Source organism: Apodemus sylvaticus, chromosome 17 (genome assembly GCF_947179515.1).
Source record: "Apodemus sylvaticus chromosome 17, mApoSyl1.1, whole genome shotgun sequence".
Lineage (NCBI taxonomy): Eukaryota > Metazoa > Chordata > Mammalia > Rodentia > Muridae > Apodemus > Apodemus sylvaticus.
In genome coordinates, this window is record NC_067488.1 from 69,437,971 (window position 1) to 69,458,566 (window position 20,596).

General features: G+C 50.3%; 1 protein-coding gene across 1 annotated transcript in view; it reads left to right on the forward strand.

Moving 5' to 3' along the window:
• The first annotated feature begins 4,789 nt into the window (after positions 1-4,789).
• The window catches only part of Bin2 (bridging integrator 2), a 28,145-nt gene continuing 12,338 nt past the window's right edge, over positions 4,790-20,596 (forward strand). The window contains exons 1-5 of the mRNA XM_052161362.1: positions 4,790-4,922; positions 11,363-11,443; positions 18,857-18,911; positions 19,114-19,208; positions 19,692-19,787. Coding sequence (XP_052017322.1) covers positions 4,842-4,922; positions 11,363-11,443; positions 18,857-18,911; positions 19,114-19,208; positions 19,692-19,787 — 408 coding nt within the window. The 5' untranslated portion in view covers positions 4,790-4,841. The remainder of the gene's footprint in view (positions 4,923-11,362; positions 11,444-18,856; positions 18,912-19,113; positions 19,209-19,691; positions 19,788-20,596) is intronic.

The window sequence follows — 20,596 nt, forward strand, 5'->3', positions numbered from 1 at the left end:
GCCAACTGCATATTTATATCATATATAATTATTATATATAATGATCGTATGACCTTTTAAAGATGTAACTTACAATAACGTTTATAAAGATTAAAGCTGGACTGGAGGGACCCTCAGCGTTAAGAGCACTCGCTGTTCTTCCAGAGTTCAGTTCCCAGCACCCACAGGCGGCTCACAACAACCTGCAGCTCAGCAACTCGGGATCCAGCAGCCTCTTCTGGTGCCACGCTCAAACAAACATCCATACAAAAAGAAAAAATAAAACAACTTAAAAACAAACACAATTTAAAAGTTAAAACATATGTGTGACTGATTCACTTATTTTTCTTATGTGAAAGGATTTCCTTTTTTAAGTTAAACTGTAAGGTGGTTTTATGAGGTTGAGGGATGAGAAACCCAACCAGTTAAACTCAGGGCCACAAAATGGTCCGAAATAAGCATCTGTTGTTAGTTAGCTACTTGTTCTCTCTCTCTCTCTCTCTCTCTCTCTCTCTCTCTCTCTCTCTCTCTCTCTCTCCCTCTCCCTCTCCCTCTCCCTCTCCCTCTCCCTCTCCCTCTCCCTCTCCCTTTCTCTGAGGTAAGGTTTCACTATGTAGCCCTGTCTAGCCTGCTAGACTCAAACTCACAGAAATTCACCTGCCTCTGCCTCCTGAGTGCTGGAATTACTACCTGCCTTACAGTTTGTTGTTTTTAACACCCCACTCTGGATTCATTTGTCTTTAAATCTGTGAATATTGGGGGTGGCTTATGCACATGACCACAGGTACTCTTAGGAGTCACATGACCACAGGTACTCTTAGGAGTCACATGACCACAGGTACTCTTAGGAGTCACATGACCACAGGTACTCTTAGGAGTCACATGACCACAGGTACTCTTGGGGGTCACATGACCACAGGTACTCTTGGGGGTCAGAGGCATCATAGCACTCTGGACCTGAGGTTCAGTGGTTCTGAGGCAACGGGGTGTTGGGAACTGGATTTAGGTCCTCTGCAAGAACAGTATGCTCTGAACCACTGAGCCATCGCTCCAGCCCTGATGATTTGATTTTGTAAGGTATGTTGATGTTTCTGACTTCCAGTCAGATCCTCAAGAGAGGGGCTTCCTTCCCTCCTCGTGACCCCTTCATTTTCTTTCTTTTCTGCTTCAATACTGTGTCGGTGAAGTTATACATCATGGCGTAGACTATATAGTATAACCTTGGCATCACAGTGTATACTATAACCTAGCATGGCAGTGTATACTATAACCTCTATCTCACTGTGTATACTATAACCTAATATCACAGTGTATACCATAATCTCTGTATCACAGTGTATACTATAACCTCAGCATCACAGTGTAAACTGTAACCTAGCATGACAGTGTATACTATAACCTAACATGACTGTGTATTCTATAACCTAACATCACAGTGTAGACTATAACTTCTGCATCACAGTGTATACTATAACTTCTGTATCACAGTGTATACTACAACCTCCGTATCACTGTGTATACTATAACCTAACATCACTATGTATACTATAACTTAATATCACACTGTATACTATAACCTCTGCCTCACTGTGTATACTATAATCTAACATCACTGTGTATATTATGACTTCTACATCACTATATATACTTTAATGTCCACATCACTGTGTATACTTTAAGAGGCTAGACCAGAGCTAAGATGTCTGAGTTCCTGCTCTAATTCCACAACTGAAGAGTAGGGGTAATCTAGGAATATTGTCAGTCTTTCCTGTTATGAGAAACAGCTTTTGTTGTGGTTTGGTTTGTTGTTTCTATCAAAGACAGCTTTAAAGCCCCCCCCCCCATGCCATCTTGTGACAGCCTTTTTGCTCAAGCCTTTTACATTCCCAGACTTGATCTTACTCTTCTCCTCAGCACCAATCACCACACTGTGAAGTCGAGCTTCTACCGATGGGGAGGGACACACAACACTAGGATAAAAGACCAGCCATCGCAGCCACGGACTGACTCATGGTGTAGCTTACTTTTAAGTGAGTCCAGTTGTGTGACACTCAAATTATTCTCTTCAAACACTGTGGCTTGGTCTCTCCACTTAGTGTATGTCAAGGGCTGTCCCTGCTCTGGCACTGCCTGACGGGGCATCAGTTTCCAGGGCACTTAAGAGTTTCTGAGTCAGGTATAGTAGTGCACACCTGTAATCTCAGTTCTTGGGAGGTGAGGTAGGATTGCCTGAGTTCCAGGCCAGCATGGGCTGCAGGTGAGGCCTCTCTCAAGCACACAGTAAGAAAGACAAGAGTGTCTTAGAAGGTTACAGTCAGGGCACTCTGCTGCAGTTCTGCTAAGTCCTGAGAGTGACAGGGGTTTCGGCCTTTGCCAAGGACACCAATGACACACTGGCTGCCTTATCTGTCTTCTTAGTGTCTCAGCAAGACCAATATTCTCTGGATTTCTCCACTGTCTTCTTTTTTTTTTAAGATTTATTTATTTATTTTATGTAAATACACTGTAGCTGTCTTCAGACACACCATAAGAAGGCATTGGATCTCATTACAGATGGTTGTGAGCCACCATGTGGGTGCTGGGATTTGAACTCAGGACCTTTGGAAGAGCAGTCAGTGCTTTTAACCGCTGAGCCATCTCTCTGGCCTGCTCCACTCTCTCCTATTCTATATGAAGTCCTTTCATTTTCTTAATCTGCCTCTCTCAGACCACCATCAAAGCCAACATCCATTTCCTAACCACCTACTGTTTGAAAAGCTTGTATCCATCTCTTTTTTTTCAAAGATTTTATTTATGTATATGAGTACACTATTGCTATCTTCAGACACACCAGAAGAGGGTATCAGATCCCATTACAGATGGTTGTGAGCCACCATGTGATTGCTGGGATTTGAACTCAGGAGCTCTGGGAGAGAAGTCAGGTTTTTATTTATTTATTTATTTAATATATGTGAGTACACTGTCACTGTCTTCAGACACACCAGATCTCATTACAGATGGTTGTGAGCCACCATGTGGTTGCTGGGATTTGAACTCAGGACCTCTAGAAGAGCAGTCAGTGCTCTTAACTGCTAAGTCCCAGTCTTTCCAACCCCTATCTCTATAAATTAATTACCTACATTACAGATCATGTGATTGCCAATCTACCTCCAAAGTAAGCACCTGGAGAGCAGAGTCCTGTTTCCTGCCTGGCTCCCTGGCGTATGCCTGGTACTGTGGTGCAGCGTGTTTCAAAGACAGAAACAGAAAACAATAGCTGGCAGTTTTGTGGTTGGTTTGTTTCTCCTACAGGAAGCCTATTATGACCTCTTTCTTTCCTTGAGGGAATTTTACCAGCTCTCTAAGATTCTGGAATAAATGTTTCCCCAAGCCTAGTATCCATACTTTCCGGCTATTCCTTCTCAGTGGTCAGGTATAACTTCATTGGAAGACGGATTTCCTAGAGAAACCAGAGTTGTAATCTCTATAGCCCCACCCCAGTTTGCATAACGTGATTAAATTCACACTGTGTCCATATAATGCACCATGCTTTGCCTAGAAAGGCTTGTTCTCCGCTGTCCAGTTCAGGCCTCTCCCCTCCTCTCCTCCTTAGCACATTATGAATGGCACCCCCTTTCCTGAGGACCCCATCTCTCCAGTCTTTCTCCCGCTCAAATCCAGATCTGGATTCTGCCACCTTCTGCTCTCTGTCCCGGCAATTCCCAGGCTTAGAGCCTGCTAAACTGCAGTCCAGGTTGAGACATGGCTACCCATCATCAATACCCTGCGGCTGGCAGGTGCTCTCTGCGCCATTAAAGCCCTCACTGGGTGGAACTCGGCCTTTTGTGTCTCCTCATTTTCTAGTGCCATTCATATTTTGGAACCAATGAGTCGCAGCCCACATTCAAACACCCTGTTTAAGGGGGCCTTTCTTTCTCTACTGTAGGGCAGCATTTCCAAGCTGGACTTGAGTGTGTGTCCACCAAAGTCCACTCTGAGCAACCGTCAACTCCGGAATGGCCTAGCTGCCCTCCGAGCCTCAGATACCTCTGTGGACCCCAGCCTTGTCTTCCCAGGGATATGGACAGTGGTGGATCCCAGTGGTCTTCCTGGGGAGATGGACAGTGGGGGGGGTCTCAGTGGTTCTTCTGGGGAGCTGGTCAGCAATGGGGCCCCAGTAGTCCTCCCAGGGATATGGACAGTGATGGGGCCCCAGTGCCCGCCCCCGGGGAGATGGTCAGAGGTAAACTGCAGTGGTCCCCTCAGGAAGCTGGGTAGTGATGAGGTTCCAGTGGTCCTCTCAGGGACATGGACAGTGATGGGGTTCCAGTGGTCTCCCCAGGGAGGTGGTCAGTGGTGGGATCTTAGTGGTCCTCTCAGGAAGCTGGGTAGTGATGGGGTCCCAGTGGTCTCCCCAGGGAGGTGGTCAGTGGTGGGATCTTAGTGGTCCTCTCGGGAAGCTGGATAGTGATGGGGTTCCAGTGGTCCTCTTGGGGACATGGACAGTGATGAGGTTCCAGTGGTCTCCCCAGGGAGGTGGTCAGTGGTGGGCGCAGTGGTCCCCTCGGGAAGCTGGGTAGTGATGGGGTCCCAGTGGTCTCCCCAGGGAGGTGGTCAGTGGTGGGATCTTAGTGGTCCTCTCGGGAAGCTGGATAGTGATGGGGTTCCAGTGGACCTCTCGGGGACATGGACAGTGATGGGGGTTCCAGTGGTCCTCGAGAGGTGGCACTGGGTGGTCCAGGGCCGACCACGCCCGGCAGGCAGCAGGCAGGGTGTGAAGGCCCCGCCCTCTGAGCCTCACGCAAAGCATGCTGGGAGGACGCACTTCCTCTCAGGGGCCTCTAGAAACCACAGGACCAGGCTGCGCCCCCGCAGCCGGCAGGATGGCAGAGGGCAAGGCGGGCGGAGCGGCTGGCCTCTTCGCCAAGCAGATGCAGAAGAAGTTCAGCAGGGCCCAGGAGAAGGTAGGCAGCCTGGCCTCACCAGGGGCCCGGGCCTGGGCCGAGGAGAAAGGGTCCTGCTGCGGGGACCCAGATCGGGCGGGGAGTGGGTGTCCGTGAACCCTGGCCGACGTGGGAGAGAAGGCAGCCGCTGAGGAGACAGCTGTTTCGCAGGAGCCTTCTGCAACCCTCAGCCTGACCCAGAAAAGGCGACCGGAAGGAACGAACGGTGGTGGTCACCTATGTCGCAGATTTTGTCCTAGCGATAAGGCCAGGGTGGCGGCTGAGTTGGTGATGGATGAGTTGGAGGATACTTGTCCCCAAAGTAAGAGACAGCGGCTGCGGTGGCAGTGAGTCGCCCCACTTGATTTGGGAATTCACTGAGGACCAGGACAATCTGCACAGTTCTCCACACTGAGTGTTGTTTAAACTGGATTAAACGAAGGCAGATGGATAGAAAACCTAAGGCATCCTAGGCTGTATACTGACTTTAAGACCAGCCTGAGCTACAAGATACTCTTATCTTGGGGCAAACCGGGAGCTCATGTGTCCAGTACCAGCCCCTGTTTCTTAGGTCTTTCCTTCTGCCTTGATGGTGATCCAAAGCCTGTGTGTTCTTCCTTGACTGCCACCTATTAAGCTGAGGCCTAATTTCCCAGTCTATTCAGATTATGGGCACACACCTTTAATCCCAGCACTCAGGAGGCAGAGGCAGGCGGATCTCTGTGAGCTCAAGATCTGCCTGGTTTACAAAGGACAGCCTAGACTACATAGGGAGACCCCCATCTCAAAAACTTAGAAAAAAAATCAATTATGGGGACACTCTTCACACAGTTTATTTTATTTGCCTGGTTGTTTTTTGGGGGGCAGGGACTTACCGTGTTGCCTGGGCTGGTCTTGAATTCAAGGTGATCCTCCAGCTGGGTTCATAGGTATGAACCCCCATTCTTATCACTTTTCACATGTTTTTGAGACAGTTTCTCGTATCCCCAAACTCATTATGACCTCGAACTTCAACGTCTGGTCTCCCTGCCTCCCTCTAGCTTCTGGGCTGCAAGCGTGTGCTGTCACATCTCTTAGATGCTGAAGGCTGAACCTACAGCATCTTGTGAGCAAGCCAAGCACACTGCCTACTGAGCACCGTCCCAGCCCTTTCCCTACACAGTTAAAAGGCATTTTAATGGTACCTATCCAGAGTATTATTTTGCCTAGCCACCATCTACACTCTGGTAGAACAGGCGGCATGGGAAGAGGCATGGACGGAAAGGAGAGGTTCATGATCTTTGAAGCAGTTAAATACATAGTGCATTTAACAATGGAAAGATTTGTATTCCCTTATAAAGGTGGTGCTGTAGCTGTTGGAGAAGATTAAGGGCGCCCAGCTCTCCCACAGGGGGCTGACGTTACTGATGGGGTACAGATATAGTCCTTGGTGTAAAAGGACCACAGCCGAAGGGAGGGGCCCCGTATACTTTCTGTCTTTTAAGGTCATGTGAAAGACAAGAGGAAAATAAAAGTCGTGTGGCCAGCCTTTGTTACCTCACATCTGAACTTTGTCTCTCTGGAGGCTAACTAGACATCTGATGGCTCTGAACGCAGTGCTTATGGGAAGGTCTGGCTATAAATAGGGGGACAGGGAACTCACCTAGAGAAAGCTAGACTGTGGCTGAAGAACACAAAAGACAAAAAATAGCAACCCGAAAATATTTGATGTATCAAGGGCTGGCAGGTGTGGCTCAGTGTTGGAGCGCGTACCTAGCACAGGCGACCCCGGGTACCGCAGAAGAGAGGCATTTTAAATGAAAGGCGAGGTGTATCAGTTGCTGTTTGCCTGTCTCCCTCGGGCCTGTTGTCAACACAAGGCCTTTGGAGTCAGAGTCATCTAACCTCTTTATCTCCTCTAAGCCCAGACTCTGAAACTTGTCATAAATAGTGTTCTGTTCTTGGCTTCCGGTCTCCCGTCTACAAAATGAGAGAATGCTGAACTTCAGAGCCAGGCATCTCCAGAGTAGAAACAGTCACACAGGTGGCAGCAAAATGCTCTTCCCATCCTGGACCCTCGCTCCGTCCTGGGAGAGAAGCGTGAACTCAAGTCTGCCCGAGAATCTGGGAGGTTAAAGCAGAAAGCATATAGGCTGCGCCTGAGACTGGGGGCCTGGGAGTTTGGGGCTGGCCCCGGGCACACACCCACTTACAGGGAAAATGGCCTGGGTTGAAGAGCTGGAGTCCTTGAGTCTTGGGAATTTACTGAGAGCAAGACAGAGTGTTCGAGTGAAGAAGAGTTTCTGGGCTGGTGAGCGGCACTTGCCCAAATTCCTGTTCTCCCCAGGCCACACTCCTGATGCTCCCACCCTCTGTGCGGGCCCGGTCCCCGCAGACCCTCTGTGCAGGAAGAGATTGAAGCGGAATCACTTCATACTTCATACCCGCCCATCCTCCTCCGAAGCTAAGCGGAGGTCTGCTGCACGGAAAGCAGAGGAATGACTCTCTGGTTCCGTCTTCCAGCGCCCACCAAGGGAGTGCGGCCTGAGCTGGATTTTACTATCCTCAGTCCATCTCAGGCTTGATCCCAGGCTTTCCGATCTGTGATTTCTCTCTTTCAAACTGCTCAGTTCTCCCCCAGCAAGGGCATGGTGGTTTGTTTGTTTGGTTTTTTTTTTTTTTAAATCACTCCTATGTTGTTCTCTCTGTGTTAACATTCCTTCAACTTACATCCCCGAGAGTTTAAATTTGTCAAATATTTGCAATAGATTCTTTTGTTCAGGGTGCTGAGCTAGTCCTAGAGGGAACTAGTGAATGAATAAGCTCTTGTCTGCCGGAAACCCAGAACCCACTGTTTGCCTAAGATACGCACATCTGTGGGAACGCTGGACAGAAAGATTGGGTGGAAGGTTTTCTAGCTCTGGCTGACTTTGAAATGGGAACTGTGTGTGGTCGGTATTCCCCACCCCCACCCCCCAAGCTCGATTGAGAGTGCCTTCCAGCTGAGGAAGGTTAGGGCAGGCATGGCCTGAGCCTGCGGTCACTTGACAAATGCAGCTGGAGCAAGAGGGTGAGAGAGGAGCCTGGAAGAGGTCTGGACACCTGTCAGGGAGAGCCTCCGTTTGCCATCGGTAGACTTCCTTCATAGCCACTTTAGGGTCATTACACAAAGACTTTAGACAGAGGTGCGCTAAACTAACTGCACACTATCTTTTAGTGTCTGGTTCCTGCTTAGGGTACCTCAGTTGACATCGGCCACTAAACGCAGCAGGGGGTAGGGAGCTTGTGGGGAGGGGCTGCACCCATCAAGTAAATAGGCTGTGAAGTGTTTTGGAGGTTTATCCCTCCCACTGGTGAGCTAGCTAACCTTGGAACCTCTTTCTGCAGTGTCACATTCATTTGCTGGCCCTTGATTTGACTCTCCAAGTGTCTGAATTCTAACTAGTCAGCTGCCAGGCCCGGCTGATTACGGCAGAATTCTCAGGCAGGATTGTGGGGACTGCGTCGTGAGCTTCCCCTGAGAATTGATCAAAAAGGAGAATTTAGCCAGGTGTAGTGTAATCACGGCTCTCGACAAGCTGAAACCAGAGGGTCACTGCAAGTTTGAAGCTAGCCTGGGTTACAAAGTGAAGCCTGTCTCAGACATATAAATGTATTCCTTCAGCAGACATCTGTTGGCATCTACACACATCTTGTTCCTTCCAGGGTCTAAGAACAAACACCTCCAGTGTGAAACATGACCTAACCCAGTCACCCGTTGCTATGACAAGTGATTTGGGGCCCAGAGAGAAGATAGATATTTCCAAGTTAGCTTTTTCCACCTTTCAGCCTAGGAAGAGTGGATGGTGGGCCTGTTGCTACGCCATCCTGACCTCGCCTGATCTTGTCTGATCCTGTAAGCTAATCAGGGTCGGTCCTGGAAGTACTTAGATAGGAGACGGCCTGGGAATACCAGGTGCTGTAGGCTTTATAAAGAAAAGGTTGATGGTGGGGAGAGTCTCAGCACAGCCTACCGACCCCAGGACACCCTGGAGCCCAGAGCCGTTAGACTCTAGGTGCCCTTAGAATTGACTCTAAATTGAGTTTCTCTCTTCCCAGCCCCCCACCTCAGAAAGTGGGCAAAGGAAGGGAGGAGTCGAGAAAAGGAAGTAAGGGCTGCCTACTGCAAACAAGGTGGTTTTGCAACTTTCTGGGGAAGAACCCTGTTTGTGGGGGGGGTGGGGGCGGGGAGGATGGGGCGAGGGTGAGGAGTGAGGTGAAGTTAGAGACCCACAAAGGCAGAGGGGAGAAGCCACACGTGTGATTTATAGATGAGGAAGCAAAGGCAAACCCAACCAAACAGCCACGTAGTGAGAGCCTGTCTCAAGACAGTCAGAAACGAGTTAGCTGCACGGTTGCAGCTAGAGAAAGAAGCTAACATACAGACAGAGTCTGATTCCTCAGCTTTAAGACAAGAATCTTTCAGTATGTATGTATGTAGTCCTGGGCAGAAAGGCCAAGGTTTGCGTTGATATGTGGTTACAGAAGCCTTGATCTTAATCTCAGAGAGAACTTGAGATGTGGCAGGCATCGCCCGGCTCCTCTCCCATGAGGCGGCAGACACTCCTGTCCACACAGAGTGGTCCCCTGCACAGGCCTCTGCACAGTCACACCATTCCGATTCCTTCATAATGAGATTCCCACAACACGCCCTGGAGCCACATCACACCCTGCCAGAAGGCTGCCCTGAGGCTACACACCCTGCCTCGCTCCCTGGGTGGTTGGCCAGGCCCAGCCCATGACCCCCTCCTTCCTGTTAACTAAGTGGCCTTTGCTGGAGTCTGAGCTTTAATGATGTATCCAAGGAGGAGACAGAGACTGATGAACACGAGAGGGAGACAATAGTGGGCAGTTGGGGGTGAGTGAACTCACATTCACAACGGTCACGATGAAGTAGCCGGAGTTTGAACTGGCGTGTGTTTGTTTACCTTCCTCTTACACTTGCACAGCAGACAAAGTAGAGAAGTCACTAGGATGTTTCAGAGAGGGAATGGAGTCTGTAGCAACTAAGCATGAGCCATAGAGGAGGAATGTAAGTCCTGTAGATTAAGGAAGAGTCGAAGCAGCAGGCCTGCGTCCTTGCTAGAGTGTCCAATGGGAATTCAGCGCGTACCCGATGGAGACTTATCTAGTGGGCACGTTGTGGGGTCTGTCTACTAAAGGGGACAGCAGATAAATAAAGAATTGTTAGAGACATTGAAGCAGTGTGGTCAAGACCTAAGGCAGCGAGGGAAGAAACAGCCAGGCCTGGGGCTGTGGCAATGAATTCAGAGAGAATGGGGTGGATCCCAGAGGGGACATGGTGGATTGGGCGAAGAAGGAGACTAAGAAATTGAAAGCAGCACTGATGATCCTGCCTTGGGCCTAGGGAATTGACAGTGCCTCCTTCCAAGTTGCATACACACTTGCCACATTACACATGTGCAGGATGCGTGCGTGAGCACGTGGAGGTCAGGGGTCAACTGGGAATCAGTTTTCCCCTTCCACCATGTGAGTTCCAAGCATCCACCTTCAGACTTGATGGCAAGGCCTTCACACACACACACACACACACACACACACACACACACGCACACACATACACACACACACACACACACACACACACACACACAGACTGGGACGCTAGTGAGCTCTCTGGTTTCTTAGCTTATGGAAACCAGACACAGGTGCCATTCATTTCCAGCTGGGCTGGAGAACGTTGGTTTTCCACAAGGGCTTCCATGACTAACAGAGGGGCTTGTCGAGTGAGCAGAGCGTCCTGGATCATGCTTTACCTGTAACCATGTCTCCATGCAATGCCCTCTTCTAGTCCCCTGGCCAGGACAGGAAGCAGAGGCAGGTGGATCTTTGTGAGTTTGAGGCCAGTCTGATCTATAGAGTGAGTTCCAGGATAGCCAAGACTACACACACACACACACACACACACACAAAACCCTACCTTAAACAAACAGCTGGGCAGTGGTGGCGCACATCTTTAATCCTAGCACTTGGGAGGCAGAGGTAGGCAAGATTTCTGAGTTCAAGGCCAGCCTGGTCTACAGAGTGAGTTCCAGGACAGACAGGGCTATACAGAGAAACCCTGTATGGAAAAACCAGCCAACCATCCAAACAAACAAAAGTCGCCTTACGACTGGAGGTGCAGCTGAGTGTTAGGTTGTGCAGGGCTCTGAGTTCAACCCTGCCCAAACCAAACACACAGCACATTCTTCAAGTAATGAGATTCAGAGTGAGGAGGAGTGAGGGGGGGAAGGGGAGGGACACTGAACGAGAAAGAAAAGATAATCCCCAGCTGTCCCAGTTTGAAAAGAATCTTGTTTTTGTTAGCAGCCTGCTACCTTCCTGACTGGGGAGCTGGTGGGAGCCCACCCAAGACCACCAGACCCCACCCAAGACCACCAGACACCAAGTCTTTGAATATAACATAATTTCTTTTTTCACAGGTTCTGCAGAAATTGGGGAAAACCGTAGAAACCAAAGATGAGCGATTTGAACAAAGTGCCAGCAACTTCTATCAACAGCAGGTGACCTGGAGAGTAGGGGAAGAGTATGGAGGGGACTGAATAGCAGAAGGTTCTAGAGAAGGCAGGCATTTTATCAGCTTGCCCTTTTCTCTGAGAAGCAGAGGACTTCCTAACCCTTCTTGTGACTGGGCCCTGTTCAGTCCACCATGTACTGTGACCGTGGTGGCTCAGTCAGTGTTACCTCAGCACGGGGACTGTGAGGGTCTTTATAATACAGTCTGTTAGCCGGGTGGTGGTGGTGGTGGTGGTGGTGGTGGTGGTGGCGGCGGCGGCAGCAGCAGCGCACGCCTGTAATCCCAGCACTCTGGGAGGCAGAGGCAGGCGGATTTCTGAGTTTGAGGCCAGCCTGGTCTACAGAGTGAGTTCCAGGACAGCCAGGGCTACACAGAGAAACCCTGTTTCTAAAAAACCAAATCCAAAAAACAAAACAAAATACAGTCTGTTTGTTCAGAGGAGTGTCTCATTGCAGTGCAGTTCCGGCATCACTGAGTCTCAGGCCAGGAACAAGAGATGCCCAGGCCCACCCCAGGCATGGCAGCCATCTTGCAGTTCCTGCCCCTTTATTTATTTCCCTGTAAAACAATTCCTCATGACTGCAGACCAGAAAGTATATCCAGAAAAAAATAAAAACAGGCATGGTCATTCATGCTTATAGTTTCAGCACTGGGGGCTGGAGCACGAAGGTCACAAGTTCAACAGCTGCCTGAGATACGAAACAAAAATAAGGCTGAATGGATGGGCAACAGGTAAAAGCACTTGCTGTCCAGCCTGGATGCAAACCCAGAGCCCAGGGCGTGCAGAGGCCGGAGGGGCAGAGGCAGAGGCAGAGGCAGAGAGAGAGAGGCAGGGAGGGGCAGAGGCAACAGATGACTGCTTCCTGTAGGTTATCCTTTGATCTCCGAGTGTTTTCCTTGGCTCTGACCTGCCCACATCTACATGTACACACACACACATATACACACAAACACATACACACATACATACACAAACACACACATATATACACAAACACATACATACATATACAAACACATACACATACAAACACATAAAATAAAAAGAAAAAAAGAAACAATTTTCATATATATCTGTAGGCTCTATACATCCTTGTTTCACACACACCCAACAATTGTGATAACTATGTGTTTGACACCTAAATATACCCATTGTAGCTGTGAAGCTTCTACAAAGATTATTTTAGGATTGTTTCTTCTTGTGGGGTTGGATTATGACAAAATCTTGGTTATTTGACCCCAGCGGCCTGGGGCTCTACTACACGCCCCAGGCTGGGTTCCACTGCTCCTAGTGCTGAACTGTCTTTCCAGCACCTCACTGGACCTTGTTTGCTGAGGACGTAGCTTGTCCACAGTCACCTATAGTTTACTCTTTGCTGGCCGTGTTGTTGTTGTTGCTGTTGTTGTTGTTTTGGGTTTTCGTTGTAGTTGTTTTTGTTTCATTTTGTTTTTTGAGACAAAGCCTCTCTCGATAGCCCTGGCTGTCCTGGAACTCACTCTGTAGACCAGGCTGGCCTCGAACTCCAGCGATCCTCCTACCTCAGCCTCCCTCATCTGTGTCCTTTGTAGATTTATCCAGGTGGAGAAGTTTGATGAGACTGAGGTTTTCGTTTTTGTTTGGTAGCTGTCTTAGTCAGGGTTTCTATTCCTGCATAAACATCATGACCAAGAAGCAAGTTGGGGAGGAAAGGGTTTATTCAGCTTACACGTCCACGTTGCAGTTCATCACCAAAGGAAGTCAGGACTGGAACTCAAGCAGGTCAGGAAGCAGGAGCTGATGCAGAGGCCATGGAGGGATGTTACCTACTGGCTTGCTTCCCCTGGCTTGCTCAGCCTGCTCTTCTATAGAACCCAAGAACACCAGCCCAGGGATGGCACCACCCACAAGAGGCCCTCCCCCCTTGATCACTAATTGAGAAAATGCCCCAGAGCCGGATCTCATGGAGGCACTTCCCCAACTGAAGCTCCTTTCTCTGTGATAACTCCAGCCTGTGTCAAGTTGACACACAAAGCTAGCCAGTACAGTAGCAATAATAATCATAGGTGTCACATCATGTCTGCTTGTCCCCTTTCACATGTGATGTGAATAGCCCTGAGCCATCACTGACAGAGAGAATCAGCTGTTTATTTCTCAACATTTAAAAATGTTGTTTGACAAATTGCCACATGTATGTAATGTGTCTGAATAATTGACAACTTTCCACATGTATGTAATGTGTTTGGATCTTTGCCAACTTCCCACACATATGTAGTGTGTGTGTATCTTCTTCACCCCGCTTCCCAGTCAGCTCCCCAGGAGCTGTCACTCCAGCCACCCAGCTGTTTAAGGCCTTGCCGCTTGTGTGGGCCCCTGAGTGGTCTCCATAGCTCTGCTGCAGAGACAGTATCTCCTGCCCAGGCTGCCCTGCGCTCCCTTTAGCTGAGGATAGCCTTGAAGGTCTGATCCTCTCGCTTCCACCTCCCAGATCCTGGAGTACAGGTGTGCGCAGCCACAGCCAGTTATCGAGGCTCTGGGCTCAAAGCCTGGGCTCAAAGCCTGGGCTCATGCACCGAGGCTGGCGCCGTGTGCCAGGCCCTCTCTAGGAATCATCCCGTGGGCTGTGAAGCGCTGCTTCCCCTGTCTGCCTCTCTTCATGACATAGGAGGTATTTTTCCTCACAGAGCACTTCATCCTTTCCCCCTGTAGCACTGACAGCACTTCCTCAGGGTTCCTTGTTCGCCTCCCACTGTTCTGCCCAGTCTCCTCGTACCCCAGTCTGTCGGACCGAGTTCTGCAGAGCTGACTGCTGTGGTCAAGCCTCACAGAGAATGGTTCACTGACGCCCGGTGGCAGCTGTATGCATAAGGGGCGGGAAGAACCAGCTCAGCTCTTTATGACAATGCCAAGGAATTGGCAGAGTTTCGGAGGGCAGGCGTGATGAGATCAGCAGATCCAGAGATAGAAGTGGCTCTGCACTGCAGACGAGGAACTGAAGCTGGAGGAGTGGACTAACCTGCTAGCTGAGAACAGAGCCAAGTGCCTGGCAACCAGACAGACAGACAGACCGACGCGAGAGCCTGGCCTTGGGAGTCTTGTCTGCCAGGGAAGGTGGTCTGGAATGACCTAGCCTAGGCACTTCAGGGAGGATGGACAGGTGTGAGAAATGAAAAGGTGCCCAGTACTATCCCCCGTCCTGAAGCCCACCCCACCCTCGCCACCTCCCTGTCCTCTTCAAAAGACAGAGCAGGGTATAAAGGAAGAAGGGCACATGAGGCTGCAGAGATGACTCAGTGGTTTAGAGTGTGTAAAACTCGGACTTGAGAGGTGGCTCAGTGGGGGCTGGAGAGATGCTCAGGGGTTAAGAGCACTGGCTGCTCTTCCAGAGGTCCTGAGTTCAATTCCCGGCAACCACATGTTGGCTCACAGCCCTCTGTAATGAGATCTGATGCCCTCTTCTGGTGTGTCTAAAGGCAGTGACAGTGTACTCACACACATTAAATAAATAAATCTTTTTAAAAAGGGGGAAAAAGCAGCTGGGCAGTGGTGGCACACGCCTGTAATCCCAGCACTCTGAGAGGCAGAGGCAGGTGGATTTCTGAGTTCGAGGCCAGCCTGGTCTACAGAGTGAGTTCCAGGACAGCCAGGGCTATACAGAGAAACCATCTCGAAAAAAACCAAAATCCAAAAAAAGGGGGTGGGGGGAGCATGTAAAACTCTTGCAGAACACCCAGGTTCTGTCGCCAGCACTCCCGCTGGGTGGCTCACTACAGGCTACAGCTAGACCTGCCACCTGTACATGAGTCCTGGGGAGGACAGACAGCTGTCGGATACTCTGGAGCTGGACGTACAGGAGGTTGTGAGCTGCTGCCCTGGGCTCTGTGACCTGAACTCCAGTCTTCTAAAGGTCGCATGCTCTTAACCCTGAGCCACGTCATCCTCTGCCCAGTCTCACAGCTCTCATCAGTCACAGCTCTGTTGAAACCAAGTCTTCATGATGAAGTGAGAAGTGAAGTCCATACTGTTGTCTTTCAAGAAAGAATGTTAAATCTTTATTTATTTTTTTAAAAGATTTGTTTTTATCTCTGTGTGTGTGTGTGTGTGTGTGTGTGTGTGTGTGTGTGTGTGTGTGTGAAGACACACAGGCACATGCAGGTACCCAGGGGAAGATGTTGGATTTCTGAAGCTGGAGTTAATGGTGGATGTGCTAGTTCTCTGCAAGAGGGGCAACTGGGCTTAAATGTTGAGCCATATCTCCAGCCCTTTTACTAATTTTTATACCTTCAAAAACTCTTTTAGCAAGGCAGTGGTGGCGCACGCCTTTAATCCTAGCACTTGGGAGGCAGAAGCAGGCAGATTTCTGAGTTCGAGGCCAGACTGGTCTACAGAGTGAGTTCCAGGAGAGCCAGGGCTACACAAAGAAACCCTGTCTCGGAACCCCCCCTCCCCCCCCCCAAAAAACCTCTTTCAATGCTCTTAGGATCTTGATTATGGGCTGGCAGGGTGCCTCTGTCGCTAAAATCCTGGCTGCTAAGCTCAGTGATGTAAATTCAAGCCCTAGAATCCACGTGGCCCCACGTGGCCGTGGCAGGGAGAGCCCAGGTCTACAGTTGTCCTCCGACCTCCCGTGTACACAGTTAGCAGATAGAATTCCTTCACCCTTTTATCTTTTAATTTAAAAGCTACTAGGCTTTCTAGTAATGGACGAGTCCACAGCAGGAATTTCCTGGTATACTGTGTAACAGCTTCTAGGTTTCAAATACTCTGTTCCTGAACTGGTCTGTCAACCCATGAGCTGACTGGCAGCATACCTTAGTCCCTCCCACACTCCTGAAGTCAGGCTCCAAAATGTCAACATCTGGCCTTTCACTTCCTCTCCACCATGATCCTAGAAACTGGAATTTACATAGAGGAGAAGGTTAGGGGTTAGGGGGACAGGTTATAACTAGTATACTGAGGAAGACAGCTTTGGTGACAGGAGTGGACGGTTTGCCCTGGAGTTGGTGTGGAAGAAAAGTTAGAGTCCTGGGCCAGCAAAGATGGTGACTGGGTGCTGACCAAGCAGGATTGACTCCCTGAGGTCAATGCTAGAACCCAGGTTTCAAAAAGCAATCTGGATGCAGTTCAATCCCAATGTCTCTCTCTCTGTGTCTGTCTTTCTTTGCTCCGCACGCGCGCGCACACACATGCAGACACACACACACACAGTCTATGATCCCAGCACTGCTAGGGTGAAGCGGAAGTGGGCTCAGGAGAGGCTGCTGGAAGCGGCCTGAGCATGCAGTGAGGCAGGACCAGCAGGATCGACCTCACCTCAGTGATTCTCTCAGGAAGGAGAGAGCCAGCTCCCTAAAGTTATTCTCTGACCTCCACATGGGCAGTATGTGCCATGCTGCCCACACTCACAGACACATCACACACCAATTCACACACATGATAGTATCAAGAACAGCAACACCTCCTGGGGCTGGAGAGGTGCTCGGCAGTGAAGAGCACTGGCTGCCCTTGCGGTGGACTGGGTTTGGTTCCCAGCACCCACATGGGCGGGCTCTCACACCATCTGTAACACCAGCACCAGCAGATCCAACACCAGCTTCAGGCCTCTTTTGGACATAAGCAGTACACATATATACAGACAGGCAAGCAAAACACTCATGCACATAAAAAGTATTTTTAAGATTTCCTATATAGTACTGGAGAGATGACTCAGCAGTTAAGAGCACTGGATGTTCTTCCAGAGGTCCTGAGTTCAATTCCCAGCAACCACATGGTGGCTTACAGCCATCTGTAATGGGATCTTATGCCCTCTTCTGGTGTGTCTGATGACAGCGACAGTGTACTCATATATATAAAGCAAATCCTTTTTAAGAAAAAAAGATGTCCCATACAGATACTGAAGGGCAGCCTTCTGACAGAGCTATTTGACGTAAAGAAACGCTGTCTGGGGCAGGGGATTAAATAACAGGATAGGGCTGGAGAGATGGCTCAATAGTTAAAGAGTGTACCACTCTTCCAAAGGACCCGCCTTCGATTCCAGCATTTAACTCTGACGGCTCACAACCTCCGGCAGCTCTAGCTGTAGGTCAGCCCAACTCCTCTGGTCTCTCTGGGTACCTGCACTCAAGCTTGTACACACAGATAGAGACAGACTATTAAAAAACAAAAATCTAAACTCTAAAAATCTTGGAACGAGGAAGAAGAGAATAGCTACAGGAGGCTGAGGCAGGAGCATTGCTGCAAGTTCAAGGCAGCCTGGACTAAGAGGAAAGACTTCATCATCAGACAATAGCAAAGTAGAGGCTAGAAACAGATGTCAGGATGGCAGCCCATTCCTCAGGCTGGGCTCTGGGTCAGTGTGAGCACAGAATTCCATGCCATGCAGAGAGGGCGGCCACCATCCCAACACACACCGTGCAGTGAGGGTGTCCACATCCCAACACACTGTGCAGAGAGGGCAACCACCATCCCAACACACACTGTGCAGAGAGGGCAACCACCATCCCAACACACACCATGCAGTGAGGGCATCCAACATCCCGACACACACCGTGCAGTGAGGGCGACCACCATCCCGACACACACCTGCAGAGAGGGCGACCACCATCCCAACACACACCATGCGGTGAGGGTGTCCACCATCCCAACACACACCTGCAGAGAGGGCAACCACCATCCCAACACACACCATGCGGTGAGGGCATCCACCATCCCAACACACACCTGCAGAGAGGGCGTCCACCATCCCAACACACACCATGCGGTGAGGGCGTCCACCATCCCAACACACACCTGCAGAGAGGGCGACCACCATCCCAACACACCATGCGGTGAGGGCGTCCACATCCCACCCATACAGAGGCTTTTTCTGGCTCCCTTTCTTTTTAAGAAAGACAGATATGGGCGGGATGGACAAGACACGAGCAGGGGTGGGCAGGGAGAAGGCAGATGGGCTGAGTGAACAGAGGAGGGAGATAGCTACAGAGCCTTGGAGAAGAAGGTGACAGGAGGGGGCAGAGCAGGGCAGGTGAGGGAAGGCCGCAAGGGAGGCATTGCATGTCTGTGTGGAGGTTTGGAGAAGAAAGGAGCCTGGTGTGCAGGTGGCAGGAAGGACCGACCGCACAGGGAGCTCATTCCAGGACTTGGGTACAGGCTCCTGTGCACAGGAAGCGACTGAGCAGAGGCAGAAGATCCGTCCGTGCAGCGGGGGCTTCCATGCCCTTGCACTGGAGCCTCTACTGTTGCAGCTTGAGCCCAAAGAGACAACCTGCAGCTTGTCTGAGAAAGGGCAGTTCTGGTCACTGGGAACACCTGAAGAAATTCTGGGCATGAGCTCTGCTTTTGGACTTCTTTCCAAAGCCAGCTCTGGAGCACGCACCTTCCAAAAAGATGTTGTTAGTTACCAAAGCTGCCTTTCCCTTCCAGGCAGAAGGCCACAAGCTGTACAAAGATCTGAAGAACTTCCTTAGCGCAGTCAGAGGTGGGTACTCGGCCTGGAAGGGCACACGGACACTCTTATACAGGGATTGGGCAGACTGAGGTACACAGAACAACCAGGCCCAGGGTTCTCACCCCCATGGGCCTCAGAGGGACTACCTTCCAGCCTGTCGCTCGGGTGCTCGGGTGAGCACAGCTGCAGCTTCCGAGGCCCTTGATGGTAGGACTGCGCTCTCTCTTTCCAGTGATGCATGAGAGCTCCAAGAGACTCTCCGAGACCCTGCAGGAGGTCTACAGCAGCGACTGGGACGGGCACGAGGACCTGAAGGCCATCGTGGGGGTAAGGGCAGGTTAGGCAAGACACAGCTGTGGGATGCACTCCCCTCTCCCCTCAGCTGAACTCTGTCCTGGAAACTGGGAACTGGGGAACCAGACCAAGGTCACTGCCTGTTTTCAGAGCCTCAGTCTCTAATCAATAGAAAGAAATTACAACTGCTCCTCCCTCCCTCCCTCTCTCCCTCCCTCCCTCCCTCCTTCCCTCCCTGTAAGATCACAGAAACATCTTGACGATGGGCTGGTTTTAAAAACTAGCCTCATGTAGTTAGCTGTTCCCTGGTTCTCGTGTATGCTACGCTCTGGGGCCAAGGGCCCTGTGCACCCCGAATGCAGGTCCTTGGAGTGGCGCCCATCTCTTTCCTTGAGACCAACATGATATTCTAAGTACAGTGCTTCAGAGGAGTTCTCTGCAGAGAGAGTTGGGGGTTCTCTGGTGCAGCCCTGTGGAGAAGTAGGACACTCACCACCCTCTGCCTGGATCCCACAGAACAATGATCTCCTTTGGGAAGACTATGAAGAAAAACTGGCTGACCAGGCTTTGAGGACCATGGAGAATTATGTGTCCCAGTTCAGCGAGGTTAAGGTAACTCATTCTGCAGAGTGGAGTAAGGTGCAGACAGTCCACACTAGCTAGGAAACTCAGTGGACAGTCCACACTAGCTAGGAAGCACAGCGGACAGTCCACACTAGCTAGGAAACTCAGTGGACAGTCCACACTAGTTAGGAAGCACAGTGGACAGTCCACACTAGCTAGGAAGCACAGTGGACAGTCCACACTAGCTAGGAAACTTGGTGGACAGTCCACACTAGCTAGGAAGCACAGTGGACAGTCCACACTAGCTAGGAAACTCGGTGGACAGTCCACACTAGCTAGGAAGCATAATGGACAGTCCACACTAGCTAGGAAGCACGGTGGACAGTCCACACTAGCTAGGAAGCACGGTGGACAGTCCACACTAGCTAGGAAGCACAGCAGGGCTAACATTGTAAGAAGACCTGAGCCCATGGGTGGCAGTGAAGCTGGAGAGGGTTTGACAAGAATCAGGGCAGGAGGTGGAATGAGGTTATGTTTGCACTTAGGTTTCAGTGAATTACACTTTGACCTCAATTGATGAGTGAAGCAGATACAACCAGGTCAAGCATCCCTCTCTTACTTTAAGGTTTATCTTTATTATATTTAACTGTGTGTGTATGCATAGGAGTTGGACGTGTCCACGTGGGTACAGTGCCCCTGGATATCAAAGATACTGGGTGCTTTGGAGTGGGAGTCGAAGGCGGTTCTGAGCCACCATACACGTGCTGGGAGCTGAACTGGGTCCTCTGAAAGAGCAGATGCCTTCCTTCGTAGCTGTGGCGCCGTCTCTCCAGCCCGGAAGCACCCATGTCTTTTCT